This window comes from Hirsutella rhossiliensis (assembly GCF_020360975.1).
Source record: "Hirsutella rhossiliensis strain HR02 chromosome Unknown scaffold00001, whole genome shotgun sequence".
In the NCBI taxonomy this organism is placed as follows: domain Eukaryota; kingdom Fungi; phylum Ascomycota; class Sordariomycetes; order Hypocreales; family Ophiocordycipitaceae; genus Hirsutella; species Hirsutella rhossiliensis.
Genome location: NW_025408667.1, coordinates 2,053,412 through 2,071,040, shown reverse-complemented (window position 1 = coordinate 2,071,040; position 17,629 = coordinate 2,053,412). Strand labels below are relative to the sequence as shown.

Sequence of the window (17,629 nt, the reverse complement as noted above, 5' to 3'; positions counted from 1 at the left end):
GCCATGCTCATCGCCGAGACGCACTGTTACGCCCGAACCGAGCTGTCCACGTAAAAGTTCATGGCGACATTTGGGCATTCGTCCCGAGAACAAGCGCGGACGCGCGAGTCAGGATTACTCTATTCATAAGGAAAGCTTGGCCAGATATCGAGCTGCGACGTGCCATGGTGCATTCCGGGGGGCACGCATATGGCTTTCTGGTAACAACGTCTCGCCGCTCACCTAGATCCAGATCCAGAGGTTGGGCCTGGACTTTCTAGATGGTGACTATGGTCTGTCAAAGACGCCTGATTGCAGCTCGCATCAAAGAGAGCCTTGGCGAATTGCGCGAAGTGCCGGCATTGACCCAACAGGGGGGCAAGACTGGAGCATTACTGCGCCAACTAGACCGACGAGCCATTTTGCCAAATATGAGGACGACAGTGCGAAAGTTTCCACGCTGCTCCAAATGACCCTTCGGCCAACAGCGTAGCTAGAAAATGTATAAATAAAGCGCACCCGAGAAGGCTGGAGGACTTGGTTGCAACCTCATCCGTCAAGCGTCTTACAATATCTACTCAGATTAACTGATTTCCCCGTTTGACGCCCAGTCATGGCTGTTCTTCAACACTGGCTCCTCGGCGGGCTCATTCTGTCAGCCTTCGCGGCCGTCGGCGCCCGATCGCACGGTTGCATGTACACGGTCGTCGCGGGGGACAGCTGCTGGGCCATTGCTGTGTTGAAATACGGCATAACTCTCGAGGAATTTTACCGCCTCAACCCTAGCATCACGAACCACGCCAGCTGCCCCATCTTCCCCGGGCAACTATACAATGTGCCTTGCACAAGGGTGCATGAGACAGCCACGTCCGGTGGAGGTGGCGAGCATGATAAAGGTTACAATATGTAGCCTGGAGATCACTGCTTCAAGATTTCGGTGGACAAGTCGGTTTCCCTGCAGAATCTTAGACAGTGGAACGGCCTCCCCGGGCCATCAATCTTTATCCTGGAGACAAAATCTGGGTCTCCAAATTTGTGCCAGTCAAGTGCGATGCCTCGCACATAGCCCAATACGGTGATACCTGTTTTACAATCGCTGAAAACTCTGGCGTTAAGCTGGACCGCCTGAACCCTTACGTGGGGAATTGGACAGATCCCACTCCTCCTAAGAAAGTTGAGCTCATGCCCTCGACAGAGGGACTGAAGGCTGCTAAAGAGGTGGCCGAGAAGGGCATAAAAAAAGCTTTGGAGGGCGAGTTGGGACTGACGGAGGAGTTGGCCAAGGTGTTGCAAGACTGAGAGCCTAGGAGCCGGTCGAATATGTTAAAATACTTAAGTGTAAGAGCCCTTTTAACATTTTGAAACCGATCTCCAAAGACGTTGATGAAACTTTGGCTTGGGCGGAAGTGCTGGGCTCGGTCAGCTACTCGACTGTCATCGTCCCGAGGTTTACTAGTCGAGAGCGCTCGGCCAGTTTACCAGTCGACGGTTGCCGTGGAGGGGGTTGCTATAGAGTGTATGGATAGTATCTGTCGTATAAGTCACCCGAAGACTGGACGGCAATGATTATTTAATAGTACTACATAATACCTATCGACCTTTCCCTATGGGAGTAGACTTAGTGGGCATGTACTGGGTCGAGCATGGAATACAGCTTTTATTTATATAGCAGACACCCGCAACCACCCTAGGGAGAAGAGAAAAAAGAGACCCTGTAAATTATAAGTCCGTATTCTCATTATAGTGCTCCGGAGGTAGCGGCGAGCGTGCTTTAGAGTCCTACGGCAGAAGAGGTCTTCGAGTTCACGAAGAGCGTGACGAAAAGGGGAAAAGGCTGCATTCCGCGGTTTTAATTAGTGGCTTTTTTATATCCGACCAAGTACGAAGTACGCATACATAACTTTTAGAAAGGCCGTATTTAAAAAGCACCTCTATGAAAACATCTTTGCTTTTCGATTTTCTTGGCGAGAACAGTACTTCGTATCACTTCGTAGCACCCAGGCACCTCAAGTCACATCATACCATACATCTGCTTCCGTACCCTCCAATCCCAATGCTTCTTCCCTTCCCCCTCCCTCTGTTTCTCAGCTTGCAGCTGCGCCGGTTGGCCCAAGCTGCTTCTGCCCCAGTAAGCAACTCACAGTAGCAACCGGGGAAAAAGGGAGCAAATACGAATACTGCCCAGCGAAGGCAGGGGGGGGGACGTGAGTGGCTGAGTGGGAGGGGGGGGGTCTTAAGACTTTTGCCGGGGTTCATTGTTGGGGAAGAGCTGAGAATTTGCGGAGGAGGGGGAGCTTCTGTACAGTGACTGAGCTCATAAGTACCTACAGTACGAAGTGCAGGCAGAGAATTGAGGGGGTGGGCGAAGCAGCAAAAGGGGGAGTGTTCAGATGGAAAACTGAAAACAACATCCCAGTTCTCACACACAGCAATCACAGTACATCGTTCCAGGTAAGTAAGGTAAAGAAACAGGTATCAGAGTCCATAGAAAACAGAAAAAGGATCTGACAGCTTGTTCGTACGCTTTGCTCAACCCCGTACCATTTCTGGAACTAGGCCCGCGCTCCCGGATCACCCATCTTATTCCCTGCTCCCTTCCTCCCTCCTCTCACCCCGTTTCCTAATCCTACGCCTCAGCCAACCCCAGGTTTCTCGACTACCGTGATGGATGCTGGCGAGTCCGGGCGCGTACTGTACACAAGGTTGGCCGTTCCTCGACAATATCTGGCCTTGACGTGTACATGATGGAGCAGAGCCCCTTTCCCCGTGGGGGTTTTACTGCGTTAGCTGCGTTGCGTTAGCTGCGTTGCAACGGAGCCCAGACGGCCAGTTGTCAGCTCGTCGGCGAGATCAAAAGGACCGCTCGTACCAACGACCCTGCGTCATAGGCTGCCTGTCTGTCAGCCTGTCTGTATTCGTACTTCCGCCGCCGTCGGGCTTTGGCAGCCTAAACACCAGATGGCATGCACCACAAGGACGGAAATGAAGGCATTCCGCATCCATTTCGTCCGGCTTACCCTACCTCTCTCCTCTTACACACCCCCGTGCACCACCGGGGATCTTGCCCGTCCAGGAACGGCGAGGAAGAAGAGAAAGGCATGTACAGTATTGAGAGGAAGAAAGGGAGGGGAGAGGGGGAAGCTGGGGTAACAAGGAATGGTCTCAACTTCCAAGCATCGGCTCCGCTTCCGTACGTAAACAAGGACGGATCACTCTCCTGCAGGTGAGATATTCCCCAGGATTTGGTGAGCCAGATTGCACCACCGCACAACACGTCGAGCTATTCCCTTGCGCCGCCTCAACACCGCTGACGCCTAAAATGGATTATTCACTTGGCTATGTCTTGGATATGTACTGTATGATCTCTCCGTCGCTTCCGTTCTTTGGGCCACTTGATAATATTTCCGGGGAGGATTAAAGGGAACATGGTTCACCTGCGCGAGTGAAGCCCAGCTGGGACAGTCCATTGTAGACAGCTCATGCCGTCACGCGTTTTGTTGTTTCCCTCCATCAGTTCTTAACTACAAGGCACCGTGTGGGGACAGGCAGAAAAGACGGCGAATCTGCTACAGTAACAAAGTCGCGGTCCCTTGACTCCTATCCCGTTGACGGCCTGACATCGAATCGTCATCAAATAGGAAAATCAAGATAGACGGACAAAGCAGCAGGGCTCCACGCGGCCTTGTCAACACCTCTCGCCTGATGCTTCAAGCGCTCATGCACGCTCATCCCTTGGACGTGTTTGCCGACGTGCCGGCCGTCTGTGGCACCAGCGCCATCTTGCTCTTCCGCCTCGCCGGCTGGTACACGTCGTTGAAGTTCATCGCCACCCCCAGGAAACGCATGTCCACGTCGGGCTGGTACGCCAAGTCGCCCAGCAAGATCTGCACCCTCGTCCGGAACGAGGACCCAAGCTGCCGCAGCCGCTCCCGCAGCACGGGGAACTCGGACGACACGCCGCTCCCGAAGGCGCTGTCGTCGATGGCCTCGAGCCGCGACGAGCCGCGAACGTCGGCTTCTTGCCGCCGCGTGAAGTCGGAGACGCTCCAGCTGTAGAGCCCGTCGACCGAGTCTCGGTAGTTGAGCATGAAGCGCAGAATGTCGCTCAGCTGTGCCAGGTATGAGGCGCGGTCGTCCTCGTCGGTGCCGTGCTGCCGCCGCTTGGCCCCCAGGAGGCCCTTGTGCGTGATGTCGTCGAGATAGCGTTCGTGTGCCTTGATGAGGTCGTCGAGCGTGCAGTCTTCCTTCTGGATGCGCTTCTGCAGCTCACCCCAGGACGACTCAATCACTTCAAACAGAATATAGTATTGCAGCTGGCCCACAAAGTGAATCATCTCGGCTAGCACGCCGCGCGTCGACTTCCACGTCTGCATCACCACGGGATCCGAGTTCTGGAGGACACCGCGAGAGCCCGTCATGCACTTCCGCCACGTGGTCAGCAATGCAAATTCGACTCTCTTGATCCTCCACAGAAAGTTGAACACCTTGAGGTACTGCCGGTTCCCCCATTCCGTTACCACGACGTCGACGGGAGCGTCGATTTTGTATTCGAGGGTAAAGCAGTCCCAGCCAATGTCGCCGTGGGACAGCTGCAGCATGCGCGCATCGAGGCGGCGAAGCACCTCTGGCGAGTCGTACTGCGCATTCGAGCCCCGAATCGCATGCTCCAGCTGGGCGGTGAGGGTGTGACGATACTGGGCGCCAGCAGGCCGGTCGAGGTTTGCTGCCAGCGACTCCATGAGTAGGGCTATAAAGTCTCCCTGGCCCAGAAGGATATATCTCTTTAGGGCCTGGAGGTGGTCGAAGAGGTGGAACTTGTCGGCCATTAGCTCCATGAGACGCCTCATAGTCGTCTTGTAAGCTTCGTCGATCCATGCCTCGAGCGTGGCCGTGTCGCCGTACCGCAGCTCCTTGGAAGCGGCTTTGGAGTACTTTTCCACCCAGAGCGAATCGCCACAGCTGTGACGGATGAAGTTGAGCGATTTGCCAATCAGGAATACCTTGTGGGCGAAATCTTGAGTAATGATGGTCGGGATCATGGCTTGATCAATGTCGTACTTGTCCTCCCATACGTTGCCGGCTCCCTTCTTCTTGGCAGCGTCGTCGGCGGTCGGTGTCTTTTCCTTGACAAAGAACTCGGCATACGGATCCACCAGCTCTCCATCATAAATCCAGTGCCGCAGGATGTTATAGAACGGCCCCGTGAAGCTCCCCAGTAATCGTTCGGCAAAGGCAGCGACGAGAGGATCTCCGTGTGACGACGAGAAGCTGTGGATAAGTGAAATCAGCTGGCCACCCTTTTTGTCCTCAGACTCCTCCGCGATAAGACACATCAGCCGCAAGCCCATGGTGGCTTCGCGAGTCCACACGACGCATCTTTTCAGCGTGACGCCGGCTTTGCCGATGCCTTCCCGGGGTAAATTCTCGTCCAAGGATGAGAGTGCCCTCCGAATCTGTCCCTCGAGCGTGGCAATCAAGCTCAGGTACGAGCGTAGCTCGCTGCCGATGGCGGAACGCAAGCTTTGGCCGAGAAGACCCTGGGGCGAGCTTTTACAGAACTCATCGAGCCGGCGGTACAGCAGAGCGGGCTCGGCAAGGGTGTGCAAGATAGATATCAATGGCAGGGGGAGAGTCGGCGGCAGCTTGAGGGTATCTTGGTTTAGAAAGGGTAGAGACGTGGAAGAAAGGCCTTGGAGAGTAAAGGGCAGATCGCGCAGCATGACGGTTTCAGGCGGGTCGAATTCGGTGTAGTTGTCTGCTAGAAGAGTCGACTTCAAAGAGACATCTCTTTTTGGCGCATTCTGCGAGGAGCCCTTGTCTTGACCGCCTTGCTTGGCCTCCTTTGGAGGAAACCTGGGCAATCCCTCGGGCTGGAAAGCGTCCTTGAATTGCTCGTCCTCGAACCTGGAAACAGAGGCCGATGCCCTTGGAGGTTCACGGCCTTGACGTGCCACGGCGTCTCGAGCGACGGCATCGCGATAGTTGGGCGCCGACGGCTTGATTGGGCTCGGGGGTAGCGGTTCGCTGGGATCGGGCGAGTCGGCGAGTTGGTAGAGGAGGTAGAGGATGGCCCATTTGTGCTCGAGCACGGGCAGGGCGAGAAGTCGAGAGTAGAGGTTGGAAAACCGCAGCGCCTGGCTGGGGTTGCTCTGGATGAGCTTTCGCTTGATGAGATCCGAGGCGTGGTTGACGTCGGAGGAAATGGCCGGGCTCGGGGGGCTGGAGCAGCAGCGGTCAGCAGGAAAGCAGAGGATTGCAAAATGAAGCAACTCACCTGTCTATGACGGACTTGACGACTGCAAAGCACGCATCGTGGCGCTCCCGGGCCGCCGACTCATCCTCGCGCGGGTTTTGAGGGACCAGGTGGGCTATGAGGCTGTCGATGGCGTTGGCGATGCGATCGGGAGCCATGACTGCATAGTCGCGCAGGGGAGGGAGAGCTTGACGCAGAGCTCGAGGGGAGCGGTCGAGAGGATCAGAGCCGTTGTATGAACAAAGTGCGATGCGGGAACAGGGATCTCGAAGACGCGCCAGACGCGACCTGGGGAAGGCTTCTAGAGACGGCGGGTACCAGCAGCCAGGCGGCGCCTGTGCCGGGCAAGGGATGCGGGCTGACGGTTGCGGACAGGTTTTCGTGACCTCGATGCTCGGCCGCCGTTGGCGCGGCCGCCTAGTACCAGCTACAGCGGGGGCCGCCCTGACACCGGCCAGCGTTCTAGTTGTCGGCAAAATTTCGACCTCAACCCATCAATGACCTCGCTCCCCACGGTTAAGGGCCAGCATCTCGCCATCGACTTTGCGGCCCCAACATGCCCGCATCATCAATTTGAAATCGGACCCGCGATCGCATCCCCGCCGACACCCGTTTGATGCAACTCATGAGCCCGTTGGCGCGTCGCGCGTTGCCCTTTCGCTGCACGCGACGCATCCGCCTCTAACCCCCGTCGCCATCATGCCCGACATCGACCCCGCGGCCTTGAGCCGTCCCACCGTCACTCTCTCGACTCCGGTCCTGTCCAACAAGTCGCTGTCTCTCAATGCGGGAAAGACGACAAAGTCGAGCCAGATCATCCCCGCGCGCATCGACCTCGAGCCCCTCTACAGTGCCCTCAAGTCGGCCGTCGGCAGTGAGCAATGGGCCGTCTACAAGGAGGCCACGGCCGAGTTCCTCATCGGTACGCAACGCCCTCTCTAACCTCGCGCCGTTACTCACCGTACTAGGCCGCCTGAGTCAAGTCGAGTATTCGGAGCGCATAGATCCAATCCTCAGCGGTGACAATGGCGACAAGGACCACCTGCACAACCAGCTCATCGCCGCCATCTTCGGCAATGTGACTCGCGAGATGCCCGACCTGGGCATTGCGCCATGGGTCAGTGCAAACGACAAGCCCATGGCGCCCGCGCCCAGCAAACCCGTCTCAGGTGATGCGGCCGAGCGCAGGCTCAAGGGGGACGTGATGCAGCTGCCTGCGCGAGACCGCAGGCGCATCAAGGATCTGCTCCAAAACGAGGTAGGCCCCCATAAAGGTCCGGCCATCTTCCTTGCTAAACACGCGCCTAGTACGATCCCCACGAGACTCTGTCCAACGTTTTTGCCGACTCGTATCGAAGACCATCGGCCGTCGCAGAAGTGCCATCCAGCGCCGCTGGTGGCATCAACAAGATGAGTGAGTCTCGGAGACGTCGAGCTCTCGCCAAGATCGGGGTACTGACAGCCCACATAAGACTTTGATCTGGAAATCCGAAAGCGATTTGCCCAACCTCTTGCCGTAGAGTCGGGCGAGTTTCCAGACGTCGGCTTGGTCTCGGGACGGATGCTTCCCATCAGCTACGAGGCTGGCTTGACCGGTGGCCACGCGGCAGATGCGCCGCACCTTATGTGTGTCGCGACCGAGACTTTCATCAAAGAGGTCTTGACGCAGATCTTCAGCCGCACCCGAAGCAACGGCCCCGGCGATTCTGGTAGTGCTGGCTTCGGCATCGGGACAACGTGGATCCAAACGTGGAAATATCAGCGGCAACTCGGTCAGGAGGAGGAGGCGGCCTTGCGGGGAGAAGTTACGCGAGACAAGAGTGGCTTGCTTCCCGTCGAGGCCAAAGCCGCCAGCGAGCGCGGACCCCTCGGCATGGCCGACATGCGCTTGGCTCTCGAGATGTCTGACACGGGCATGGCGCAGTTCCCGGTCTTGATGACACAAGTGCTCTTTGGATACCGGGAGGGTGAGCTGGAGAACTTGAACGACTACACGTGGATGAACGGAGAGCCCCCCAAAGTCGAAGAGCTCCCCGAAACCAGCAAGGACGCGTGGCTTCCCAATGGCCACTCTGATGCCATGGACGTTGACACTGAGGCGTGGTGGGATGGCACAGACGCCCAGGACATGGATATGCTAGATGGCATACTGGACTCGTGCCTTGCGGTGGGATCTTAGCCTGGGATGACGGGCACTTCCACGCCAAGACCGGAAACAAGGCCCTCGACTAGCCCGCGGAGGCAATATTGGACTCGGCACAGGACCGGGATTTGGCGTTCACCAGGTATGCGGCGACGGCCCTGGACCTCAAGGAGGCGGGATGCATGCTGCATTTGCATTGTTCGATATGGCGCCAGGGGTACGGTTTCTTTATCGCTTCTGTTTACTTGCCCAGTTCTGTCTTGTGTGTTTTGGGCTTTTCTTTTCAGGGTTTCTACATCCCTTGGTCCTTCCAGCAGGGAAAAATCGGGCGTCGCTGGATATTCCAAGTCTACCCAAGAACATGGCGACGGGGACAGGGTAGAGGACCCGAGGAAAAAGTCGTGGAGAGGTTTCGTTTCGATTGGATGGCTTGTACTTGTACGGACGATACCCGCGGAGCTTTCCGGAAGCAGCTCAGCACGAGGGGCCTGAGAGCGGGCCTAGGGCCACCAAGGGCGAAGAAAGTTGCTTTTGCCATTATCGGAAGGGAACATGCGCATTCGAGGGCTCGAAAGGGCAAGGAGGATGCCGAGACGGGTGCCCGGCGCTCTATGTACTCAGTCTGCGACAGACAGGGCATTGCTGCTGTGCAATGGAAGTGAGAATCATTGCGATGCTACGCTACAAGAAATCATCCTGAGCCGATCCGTCGCTAAGCTCGTCGTCTGACGCATACCCAAGGCGGAGCGGAGACTCATCATTGAAGATGAAATCAACGAGTCTCTCCAGACCCTGTAGATCCCACTCGACAGAACCCCCCAACGTCGCGATCAACCCAGCCCCTTGTCGTGCCGCCTTCTAGATCGATGACGGCATTATCATCTGTGTCGACAGGCCCGAGGCGTGGATGCGAGCGTATTTTTCAACCTCATCAAGCGCATCGTAAGGCGACCAGCACGTTTGATAGAAGAAGGCCTTGTCCTTGACGAAGACTTGTCGGGGAATGATATCGTGAATGCAACTCCCATCACTATACGGGACGTCGGTGTCTGCAGGATCGAAAATGGAGAAGCAGGACTGGAGGGAGCGCATGTCCCATTCTTCTGGCGGTGGAATATCCTCCAACACATGTTGTGTAACAGCACCCGCGACGGGTTTCTCGTCGAGGACCCAATACTCGCATTTAAAGGAGTCTCGCACTCCAAGGTCGGCGAGCGTCAACTTGCCAGTGGTGTGAGGCATCGGAGGCGCCGGCCTTGTGAAAGCTGGGACAAAGACATCGGCAACATGCTCGCCATAGGTCCATACTTCAGGGTCCTCGTCTTCTCCAGCAGTAATCTTGTCAAAGATTTGACCGAAAAGCTCAAGTGCACGGGGGAAATTGACGAAGCAGTCGGGAGACACTGTGATTGCGAAGCGAAATCCGTTGACGCGAACCGTCATGTCGAAATGATCGTCGCCGACACCCCAGCCTCGGATTTCGTACGGGGCTTCAGATTTCAGCCGCCTATCGGTGCGTAATGGCATCGGAGCACTGCGAGCTGTTTACGTAGGAAAGATGAAAGTCGACAACAGTTGATGTCAAGGAGTCAGACGCACGTGACAGGAAGTATGTCGCCGATGCGGGCAGCGTTTGATAGGACATAAGTCCTTTAGTTGCTGATGGGGGCTGATACAAACCGGCAACATATTCTCATGCCATTGAACTAGGAATCTGTCAAACATAGCAAATACCACTTGACCACTAGCAAAATAGGGACACCCCTATATGGAGGTGTTATTGGTATAGTTTATAAGTCTTTGTCCTGTTAACAGAATCTTATCGGCTAGATTCTCAACGTCTTGCTTCATGTCGTTTGGGTGAACGAAGCTCTTTGCGTCTGCTGCCGGCGCTCAAATGCTGCAACAACAACCTACTGGGCTTATGCAGCCCAGAGGAGCATGTGATTATTTCAAGGAACGATCACGAAGTTGCTGTGGATATACCATTTGACGTTAACAAGCATTGCTCTACGTATCAAAGAGGCATGGAACGATCATGACAAACACGGTTGGCTTGGTGGATCGACAAGGAACCCCGTGGATACAGGAGTTCTAAATCAAGGGCTAGAAGTTCATTTGTGGAGTAGCTCATCCCCCGATAAGCTGATGCAGATAACTTTGTGGATTATTGTTGTCGGGGAAAGACGCGGTTGCCAGATATGTGTCATTTGCAGCGCACCTGTAGGAGCGCGCGTTCCACTTTTGCCTGCGTGGCGCAATGGTCTTCGCGACAATTGTATTGCTGAAGTTTTGAGTAAGTTGCATGGTCGTTGGGTTGTGAATCACGTCGATGACTGCTGTAAGGCATAGGTGCCAGTGGTGTGACAGTTTTGTGACGATATCATTTATATCCTGCTCCATCATCGTACATAAACCAACGCTCCTGCCCAAGAAATTTCTCCTTGGCTGACTCCCCGGTGGCTATCATCAGGCCACTTAAGGAAGCGAGCACTTCAGCGTTCTGTCTCGTTTACCCCGATCGTTTGACCTGGTGTGGTAGGGGACTCTGGGCCTGAGCAGATGCCAATCCTCGGCTAGACGCACTCATCTTCACTGTCGTGTTAACCGTCCACACCTACTTACCCTTCCGCGCGGTTCAACGGCATGCTTCGTGGAAACTGGCGTTTGCGGCTATGAACTCTGGATAATTTCATCCCGCACATGCTCAGTCTGGGGAGCAGCTGCGTCTATGCGCCGGCGTCGGTTGATCACGAAGTTTCACCGGTAACCCTGTGCCAAAAGCAACTGCTGTCTCATTGGGGAACGGCGTGACGGGTGGTGAGACGAAACGTGCGGCGGCCCTGGCCGGACTAGCCTTCAATGGTCTTTGGGGACACTTTGCATCATTTTTAAAGGAACCACTATTAATTATTTTGCCCACAAGTTGGAGAAGGTAGCTCTCCCTGTAAATCAATCTTGACGTTCCTGACAGGCCGTGCGTCTCGGGTATGAGCCTTGCAAGGCATGCCGGGGCCCCGGGGCGGAAGCACAAGCCAACCGCAACAAGGACACGAGCCTCCTTGATACCGAGGCCAAAGTCATAAGTGCACTGACTTGGGGCCTTGGTTTGACTCGCATGTGGGAGAGCTCGAGCTATGCTGGCAGCAAGCTTGCGATTGGACCGACTTCGTCCGAGCAGCATGTTTCAGAGGGCTGGGGTCGAGTTTCGGCAACTCAATGCCCCCAGTCGCCGCCCCGGGTGCGAGCCGAAATCTTGTATCCTGCGCTTCCGAGGGTTCCGTGCCGGGTTATTGATGAGGTCGGACAATGATGTTACCATCTGGCATGAATACCGCGTCGCTCTTTGCTCTGCTCTTCAGCCCATCTTCTTCTCTCTGCAAGTTTGTTTCCAGCATTAAAGTGTCTCCGCGCTAGATTGGAGCAATTTAAACCCCCTTTCCCGCCAAGCTTTGGGCTGCGCGCAAAACACGGCCTGTCTTTACAGACCATCGATACGCAAGCCTGCGACTTTCGATCCTACACTATGCTGCTTCTTCACCAGACGGGCGGAGTCAAAGTGGGCGAGGTTGTGCGCTATACCGTCTCCTACACCCCGTCAAGGGACAGTGCCTTGCCGGCGCCCGACAAGTTCCACGTCCGCATCCGCAACACATCGGCCGCGACGCTGCGCGCTGCCGTTCTGGCCGGACCGTTCACCATCTCGGTTTGCGCCTATCCGTCCATCTTCAATCCCTTCAAGAAGTTGGAAAACCCACGTTCTAATGGCGTGCCCCAATTCGAGCCCATGGTCAAGGCCGGGGCCCACTGGAACTGCGACCTGCGGGTTCCGGACGAGATACGACAGGCGGCTACGGCGGCGACCGATCCTTGTTCGGACGAGGGGCCAGGCTCGGAAGAGGCAACAGTCAGCTGGGTGATTGAGATTTCGTCCCAGATCATCTTCACCACGTCAGCCGTTGTTGGCTACGAGGTCATGGTTGCGACCAATCCCGAGTCGCTCAAGTCGAGCACCTCGTCCTCGATGCTCCTGAACAGCAGTCCGCCGGGCAAGCTTGCAGAGCACCAGTACTTTATGAGATCCCATGGTGAACCAAGCCTTATGTCATCCTCGGGTGTCTTTTCCAAAGCATTGACGCTCAAGGTTGAGGATACGGCAATGTTGTGGAACTCGCCGTCCCTTCTGGGCAACAAGGAGCCGAAACCGCGCCAAGAGCAGCTTGGAGATGAGGGCCACGTCGAGACAGGCGCTACCTCGTCTGATGACTATGACCCGCATGCAATACGGCAAGAGAGAAAGGCTACGAAGCCAAGGTCGCATCACAAGCAGCGCACAACTGAAGCGCGTGCCGGGAGAAGAGCTGGAGGCCACAGCAAGGATGAGTCGCGCAAGCAGAAAAAGGTCCACCTCGTCATCATAACGCACGGCTTACACAGTACCATGGGGGCGGACATGCTGTTCCTCAAGGAGAGCATCGATGGTGCGGCAAAGCAAGCCAAGCTTGACGCCCAGGCAAGGAAAGCTCAAGAAAGCGCCGCGAGCCAAGACGACGACGACGACGACGACGAAGAGGTCATTGTTCGAGGATATTCGGGAAATGCGACCAAGACGCAGAGAGGCATCAAGTTTCTCGGCAAACGGGTTGCCAAGTACGTCCTGTCCATGACCTACCCGGACCAGCCATATCTCCCGACGGGCAAGGCTGTCCACGAGGGCTTCGCACAAGGCATAGCCGGCGACCATCACCCTCACCACCATCGTGCACACAAATACATGCCCCACGAGTACCGCGGCCGGCAAAGGCGGTCGTACAAGATCACGAGCATCAGCTTCATCGGACACTCGCTGGGCGGCCCGACGCAGACGTACGCCATCGCCTACATCCAGAAGCACTGCCCGAGCTTCTTCGACCTCATCAAGCCGAGAAACTTCATCACCCTCGCCTCCCCGCTGCTGGGCGTGAGCAACGAGAATCCGTTCTATGTCCGGTTCGCCCTCGAGTCCGGCTTCGTGGGGCGGAGCGGGCGAGACCTGGGGCTGAGCTGGGGACCGATGACTGCCGCGCGCAGCGGATGGGGTACCTTTGTCGGGTCAAAGACGGAGGCGTCGGCAAAGGCGTTTGGCAATGTTCGACCGGAAACGAAGCCCTTGCTGCGGATCCTGCCAACTGGGCCGGCCCACACGGCTCTCAAGAAGTTCCAAAACCGAACCGTATATGGAAACATCGTCAACGACGGCATTGTCCCGCTTCGCACGAGCAGTCTCCTCTTTCTGGACTGGCAGAGTATCGAGCGCGTTGAAAGGGCGCGAAGAGAGGCCGGTCTCATCGAGAGCGCAGTAGCCATCGGGTGGCACGAAATAATGGGAAACAACCTGGTTACCCCTGACCAGAGGGAATGGAAGCCCAGCCGCGACAGTATCATCCCTGAAGACTACATGGGAATGGTTCCTTTGCCGTCGAATCGTGAGATGATGGAGGGCGAGGGTCCAACGGCGTTTACTCCGGCGACGGCCTTGGTTGCCAATGCTGCGTTGCCTTCACATTCGGGCTACACCGCAAACGCACCCCTTGCGGGCTTCTTCAAGCTCTTCAAGGCCAACGCCAAAGACGCGCGTCAGGAGAAATTCATCTCGCGAAAGCACACGCAGATGCTCAGCAGAGGGCAGACGTTCAATCTCGATGAATTGCCATCCAGGGACGGATCTGGAGAGCTTAATGGTCCATCAGAAGGCGAAGAGCAGTTTCGAGTGCCGCCGACGACTTCATTCTTTGAGGGAGTCGGAGACCTCCTCAACCCAGCCGTGGCGGATGTCAACTTTCTCATTAATCCCAACAAGCGCCCCAAAACCATCTTGCACGATCGGGTGTACCTTCCATCAGACATACCGCCGGCGCCGGCGCAGAGACAAAACAACATGCTCGTCGAGGAAAAGATTGCGAGGAGCTACCACCGCGACATGTCGTGGCGCAAGGTGCTCGTCAAGCTCGAGCCCGACGCACACAACAACATCTCGGTCCGACGCATGTTTGTCAATTCTTACGGCTGGCCGGTCATCAAGCACCTGGTAGACACGCACTTTAGCGACGCGGCCGTCACCGAGGCGGACCGCCAAGGGGCCAATCTTGAAAACAGCGCCTCGGACGACACGAGCCGGATGCTTGACGAGGACACGCTGGCGCAGCTTGAGGCGTTGCAAAAAACGCGGCGGCCTCGGATTCATCAGCCCGGAAACGTCGTTTTGCCCGAGATGCAATGCCAGGCAAGCTCGCCACACGCACCGATGGAGCCTGATGGGGTGACGTGGAATGTGACGGATTGGCTAGATAGCGCGGACGAGAGCGACGAGGACGAGGGTAAGTTCAAGGCCACCCGCAGCAATAGGAAGACGAACCGTTCGGACAAGGCGCAGACTTGGCACTCACCCAGCGTCAACACTAGGGGGGGTGTGAAGTCGACGAAGTGAACCATAGAGTCGATTTGATGGCTTCTTACAGGTCAAGGGAATCAACTTGACCCGCTGACTGTTCAGTCACATGGCTCGACTGTATAGACCCTTGTGTCCACTTGTCCATCTGCCTGTTTTCGAACGCCGGCCGGACCTAGAGGTTCGGGGGGGGGCTCTCCCGCAAGTTTACCAAGGGTCCTAGGTCAAGGTACAATAAATATATACCTTAATTATGTGGCGAAGCTGCGGCGCAGCTATAGGCATGATGTTTCAACGGCACTGGAATTATATAGTGAAACTAAAACATAACCTCTGTTTTATTTGTTTCACTAAAAACTTAAGCTTCGTTTCAGTTTTGTTGTAATGTGACATGCCTGTTTAGCGGGCATAATAGCTAAGAGTTAGTTGGCATCTGGAATACTTAACCAATCATTGAGCCTTTATAGCATGCCTGACTAAGGCTAGAGTAGGCGGTCGAAGAATATGATGACATGACGGCAGAGACAGCGGCTCGCCTCCCTCGCTTATCAGGGGCTTTTCACGTAATAAAAATTAGCCCCCAGCATTCTAGCAGAGTACTTGTTTGCCATTTCTAGAGGTGAGAATTCTATCATTTCGTTGAGTAGTATATATAAAGCCCGGCGAACGACGGCAACTCCCGCTAGGAAAAGATTAATTATCACCTCTTTCCTTTGGAACTGTATTCCTGCCGACTAAATGCCCTGAATATCTCCCCTGCCAATTGTACTATTTTTATGGCAAGATGTCTGCATCACTGTGGATGAACCAGGAGACATCACCCTGCCCAGCCCCAGGAACCCCGGCGGTATCTCAGGACCGGCCGTCGGCGCCCCGGCATGTCCTCGATTGTATGACTGATGTGTTGCGCTCGGTGGGTGGGCTCACACTGAGAGCTCTGGTCGCTGTAGTGGGGGCCAAGCTTGGGGGCCGGGGACCGCTGTCTCGTCGGGTAGTGGCGGCGAGCCCCGCGGGGTTTATGTTTGCGTTGGCGGTGCTGGTTTGCTTCATGGGCACGGTTGCTGCAGAGCCGAACGCGGTGGACAGGTTCGTTGACAGCGACTTCTCGGCAACCGACCGTGTGTGCGTTCCGTTGGGCAGGCCATACGTCACCCTTGCCTGTTTTGACGGGAAGACGGTCCACTACCTCGCAGTGTGTGAAGTGGACGGGAGGGTCGTGGCTGGAGACCCCGCGGGCAACCGTGTGGATGGTGCGGGCCTATTTTACGGGTGCATCCCCAAGAACGTGCGCGCTCCCGGCAGGGGTTACACGGCGACGGCGCGGAAGCCAGGGCCACCGGGCATAAGTCGGTTTGTCTCGTATCCAATCTCCCGGCTGAACCTGTGCGGGTGGCCAACGAAAGACCCCGGCATGACAGGCGGGCGCGCCCACCCGCCCACAGCCCGGGAGCCGGTACGGCAGGTAACGGCGCCTTGGGGAACGCGCGATCAGAGCGGCCGGGAATCGCCCGAGTACGACGCGGACTGGCTCGAGGTCCATGCCGGGAACGAAGAGTCGGGCCGCCCGTCACCAGGCGAGGCTTCATACTGTGACGAGTTTGGCCTGCCGTCCTTGGTCTACCTGTGCAACTTTGGACGAAACGACGAGCTGGTCCATTACTGTCACGACTCCGTGAGGGGCTGGTGGTACGACCTTTACGGGAACCAGCTGGCTGACGAGGGAGTGAACTGTTATTGCCACCCCGTGGGGCTGAGAGTCCCGCCGACCCCGTACCGTCCAGCCAGCGGCGTGGGGCGGGCGCGCTTGGTGCGTTCACCAGTCGTCGGCGCCGATTACTCGCCGTCGGCAAGTGAACGGCTCGAGGTCTCCTTCCAACTCGGGGGCGTGAACCCTTGGTCACCAAGAAACGTGTCCACGGCTCCAGAACCGCAGTCGGGGCTTGTCCGGGGCGAGCTCGATCGCACCAGGGCACGCATCGGGGTCGAGGCATTTCAGGACAAGGACATCTCCAACTCCGAGAACGCATGCACCTCGCGTGGAGTGCCGTACGTAACCCTGGCGTGCAAGGACGGTCCGAGCATTAGACATCTGGCTGTTTGTGGCGGTGACGGGCCGGCATCCGTCAACTACGAGGATGCTGGCTTCACCGAGGGCATCGGGCTCTTTCACAACTGTTTCCCGACCAACGTGCGGGCGCTCGGGCGCGGATACGCCAAGAATCCAGGAGGGCGAGTCACGGGGCCCTTTCGCTGGACAAGCTTCCCGCAGGGGCGGCGCGTGGCATGCGGTCGTATGCGGCGCGACGGGCTGGCCCACGGACCCGTTGCCCCGGAGCCAGACGCTGCCGTGGTTCGCCGGCTGTCTGCGAGGCCATGGGGCGTGAGGGATTCAACCGGCCGCACCGCCGGGCTGTACGGGGAGAAATGGAAGGTGGTTGCACCGCCACTAGTACGGCCGGGCCCGGATGCGTGGTCGGGTAGGTCGTACTGCGACCAGCGCGGCTTGCCTACCCTTGTATATCTGTGTGGCGGGCTGGGCGGCAAAGAAATCCTTCACTTTTGCCGTGACAGTGAGCGGGCCTGGTGGTACGACCTCTTTGGGAACCAGCTGGTCGACAACCGGGTTGAGTGCTACTGCCACGCGGTTGGTACGCGTGTCCCCGACGCACGCTACAGACCAGTGGGGTCATCGGGTCGGGGGTTGCCCATCAGACGCCTGCGCTTGGCCGCTGATTGTTCCGCTCCAGCCAATGAGTACAGCCCCTTCTCACTGACCGTCGGCGGGCCAAACCACTGGGCCCGTTGCGTGGCCGGGAGACCAGCATGA

At 56.8% G+C, this 17,629-nt stretch overlaps 5 protein-coding genes across 5 annotated transcripts; 3 read left to right on the top strand and 2 right to left on the bottom strand.

The window, feature by feature from the left end:
- Positions 1-3,704: 3,704 nt before the first annotated feature.
- On the bottom strand, positions 3,705-6,390 carry HRG_00242 (spc97 / spc98 family domain-containing protein; the record flags this gene model as incomplete). The annotated part of the gene is made up of 4 exons (XM_044858713.1): positions 3,705-5,499; positions 5,548-5,737; positions 5,804-6,198; positions 6,254-6,390. 4 exons carry the CDS (start codon positions 6,388-6,390, stop codon positions 3,705-3,707), a joined length of 2,517 nt encoding a protein of 838 aa, XP_044725113.1.
- A 541-nt stretch (positions 6,391-6,931) lies between these two features.
- HRG_00241 (transcriptional regulator of RNA polII, SAGA, subunit domain-containing protein) lies at positions 6,932-8,411 on the top strand (the record flags this gene model as incomplete). Its single annotated transcript, XM_044858712.1, has 4 exons — positions 6,932-7,154; positions 7,201-7,490; positions 7,541-7,646; positions 7,705-8,411. 4 exons carry the CDS (start codon positions 6,932-6,934, stop codon positions 8,409-8,411), a joined length of 1,326 nt encoding a protein of 441 aa, XP_044725112.1.
- An 822-nt stretch (positions 8,412-9,233) lies between these two features.
- On the bottom strand, positions 9,234-9,818 carry HRG_00240 (uncharacterized protein; the record flags this gene model as incomplete). The annotated part of the gene is made up of 1 exon (XM_044858711.1): positions 9,234-9,818. One exon carries the CDS (start codon positions 9,816-9,818, stop codon positions 9,234-9,236), a length of 585 nt encoding a protein of 194 aa, XP_044725111.1.
- A 2,083-nt stretch (positions 9,819-11,901) lies between these two features.
- Positions 11,902-14,841, top strand: HRG_00239 (putative serine esterase; the record flags this gene model as incomplete). Its single annotated transcript, XM_044858710.1, has 6 exons — positions 11,902-12,081; positions 12,160-12,424; positions 12,506-12,662; positions 12,750-12,856; positions 12,923-13,660; positions 13,808-14,841. 6 exons carry the CDS (start codon positions 11,902-11,904, stop codon positions 14,839-14,841), a joined length of 2,481 nt encoding a protein of 826 aa, XP_044725110.1.
- A 979-nt stretch (positions 14,842-15,820) lies between these two features.
- On the top strand, positions 15,821-17,629 carry HRG_00238 (uncharacterized protein; the record flags this gene model as incomplete). Its single annotated transcript, XM_044858709.1, has 2 exons — positions 15,821-17,450; positions 17,550-17,629. 2 exons carry the CDS (start codon positions 15,821-15,823, stop codon positions 17,627-17,629), a joined length of 1,710 nt encoding a protein of 569 aa, XP_044725109.1.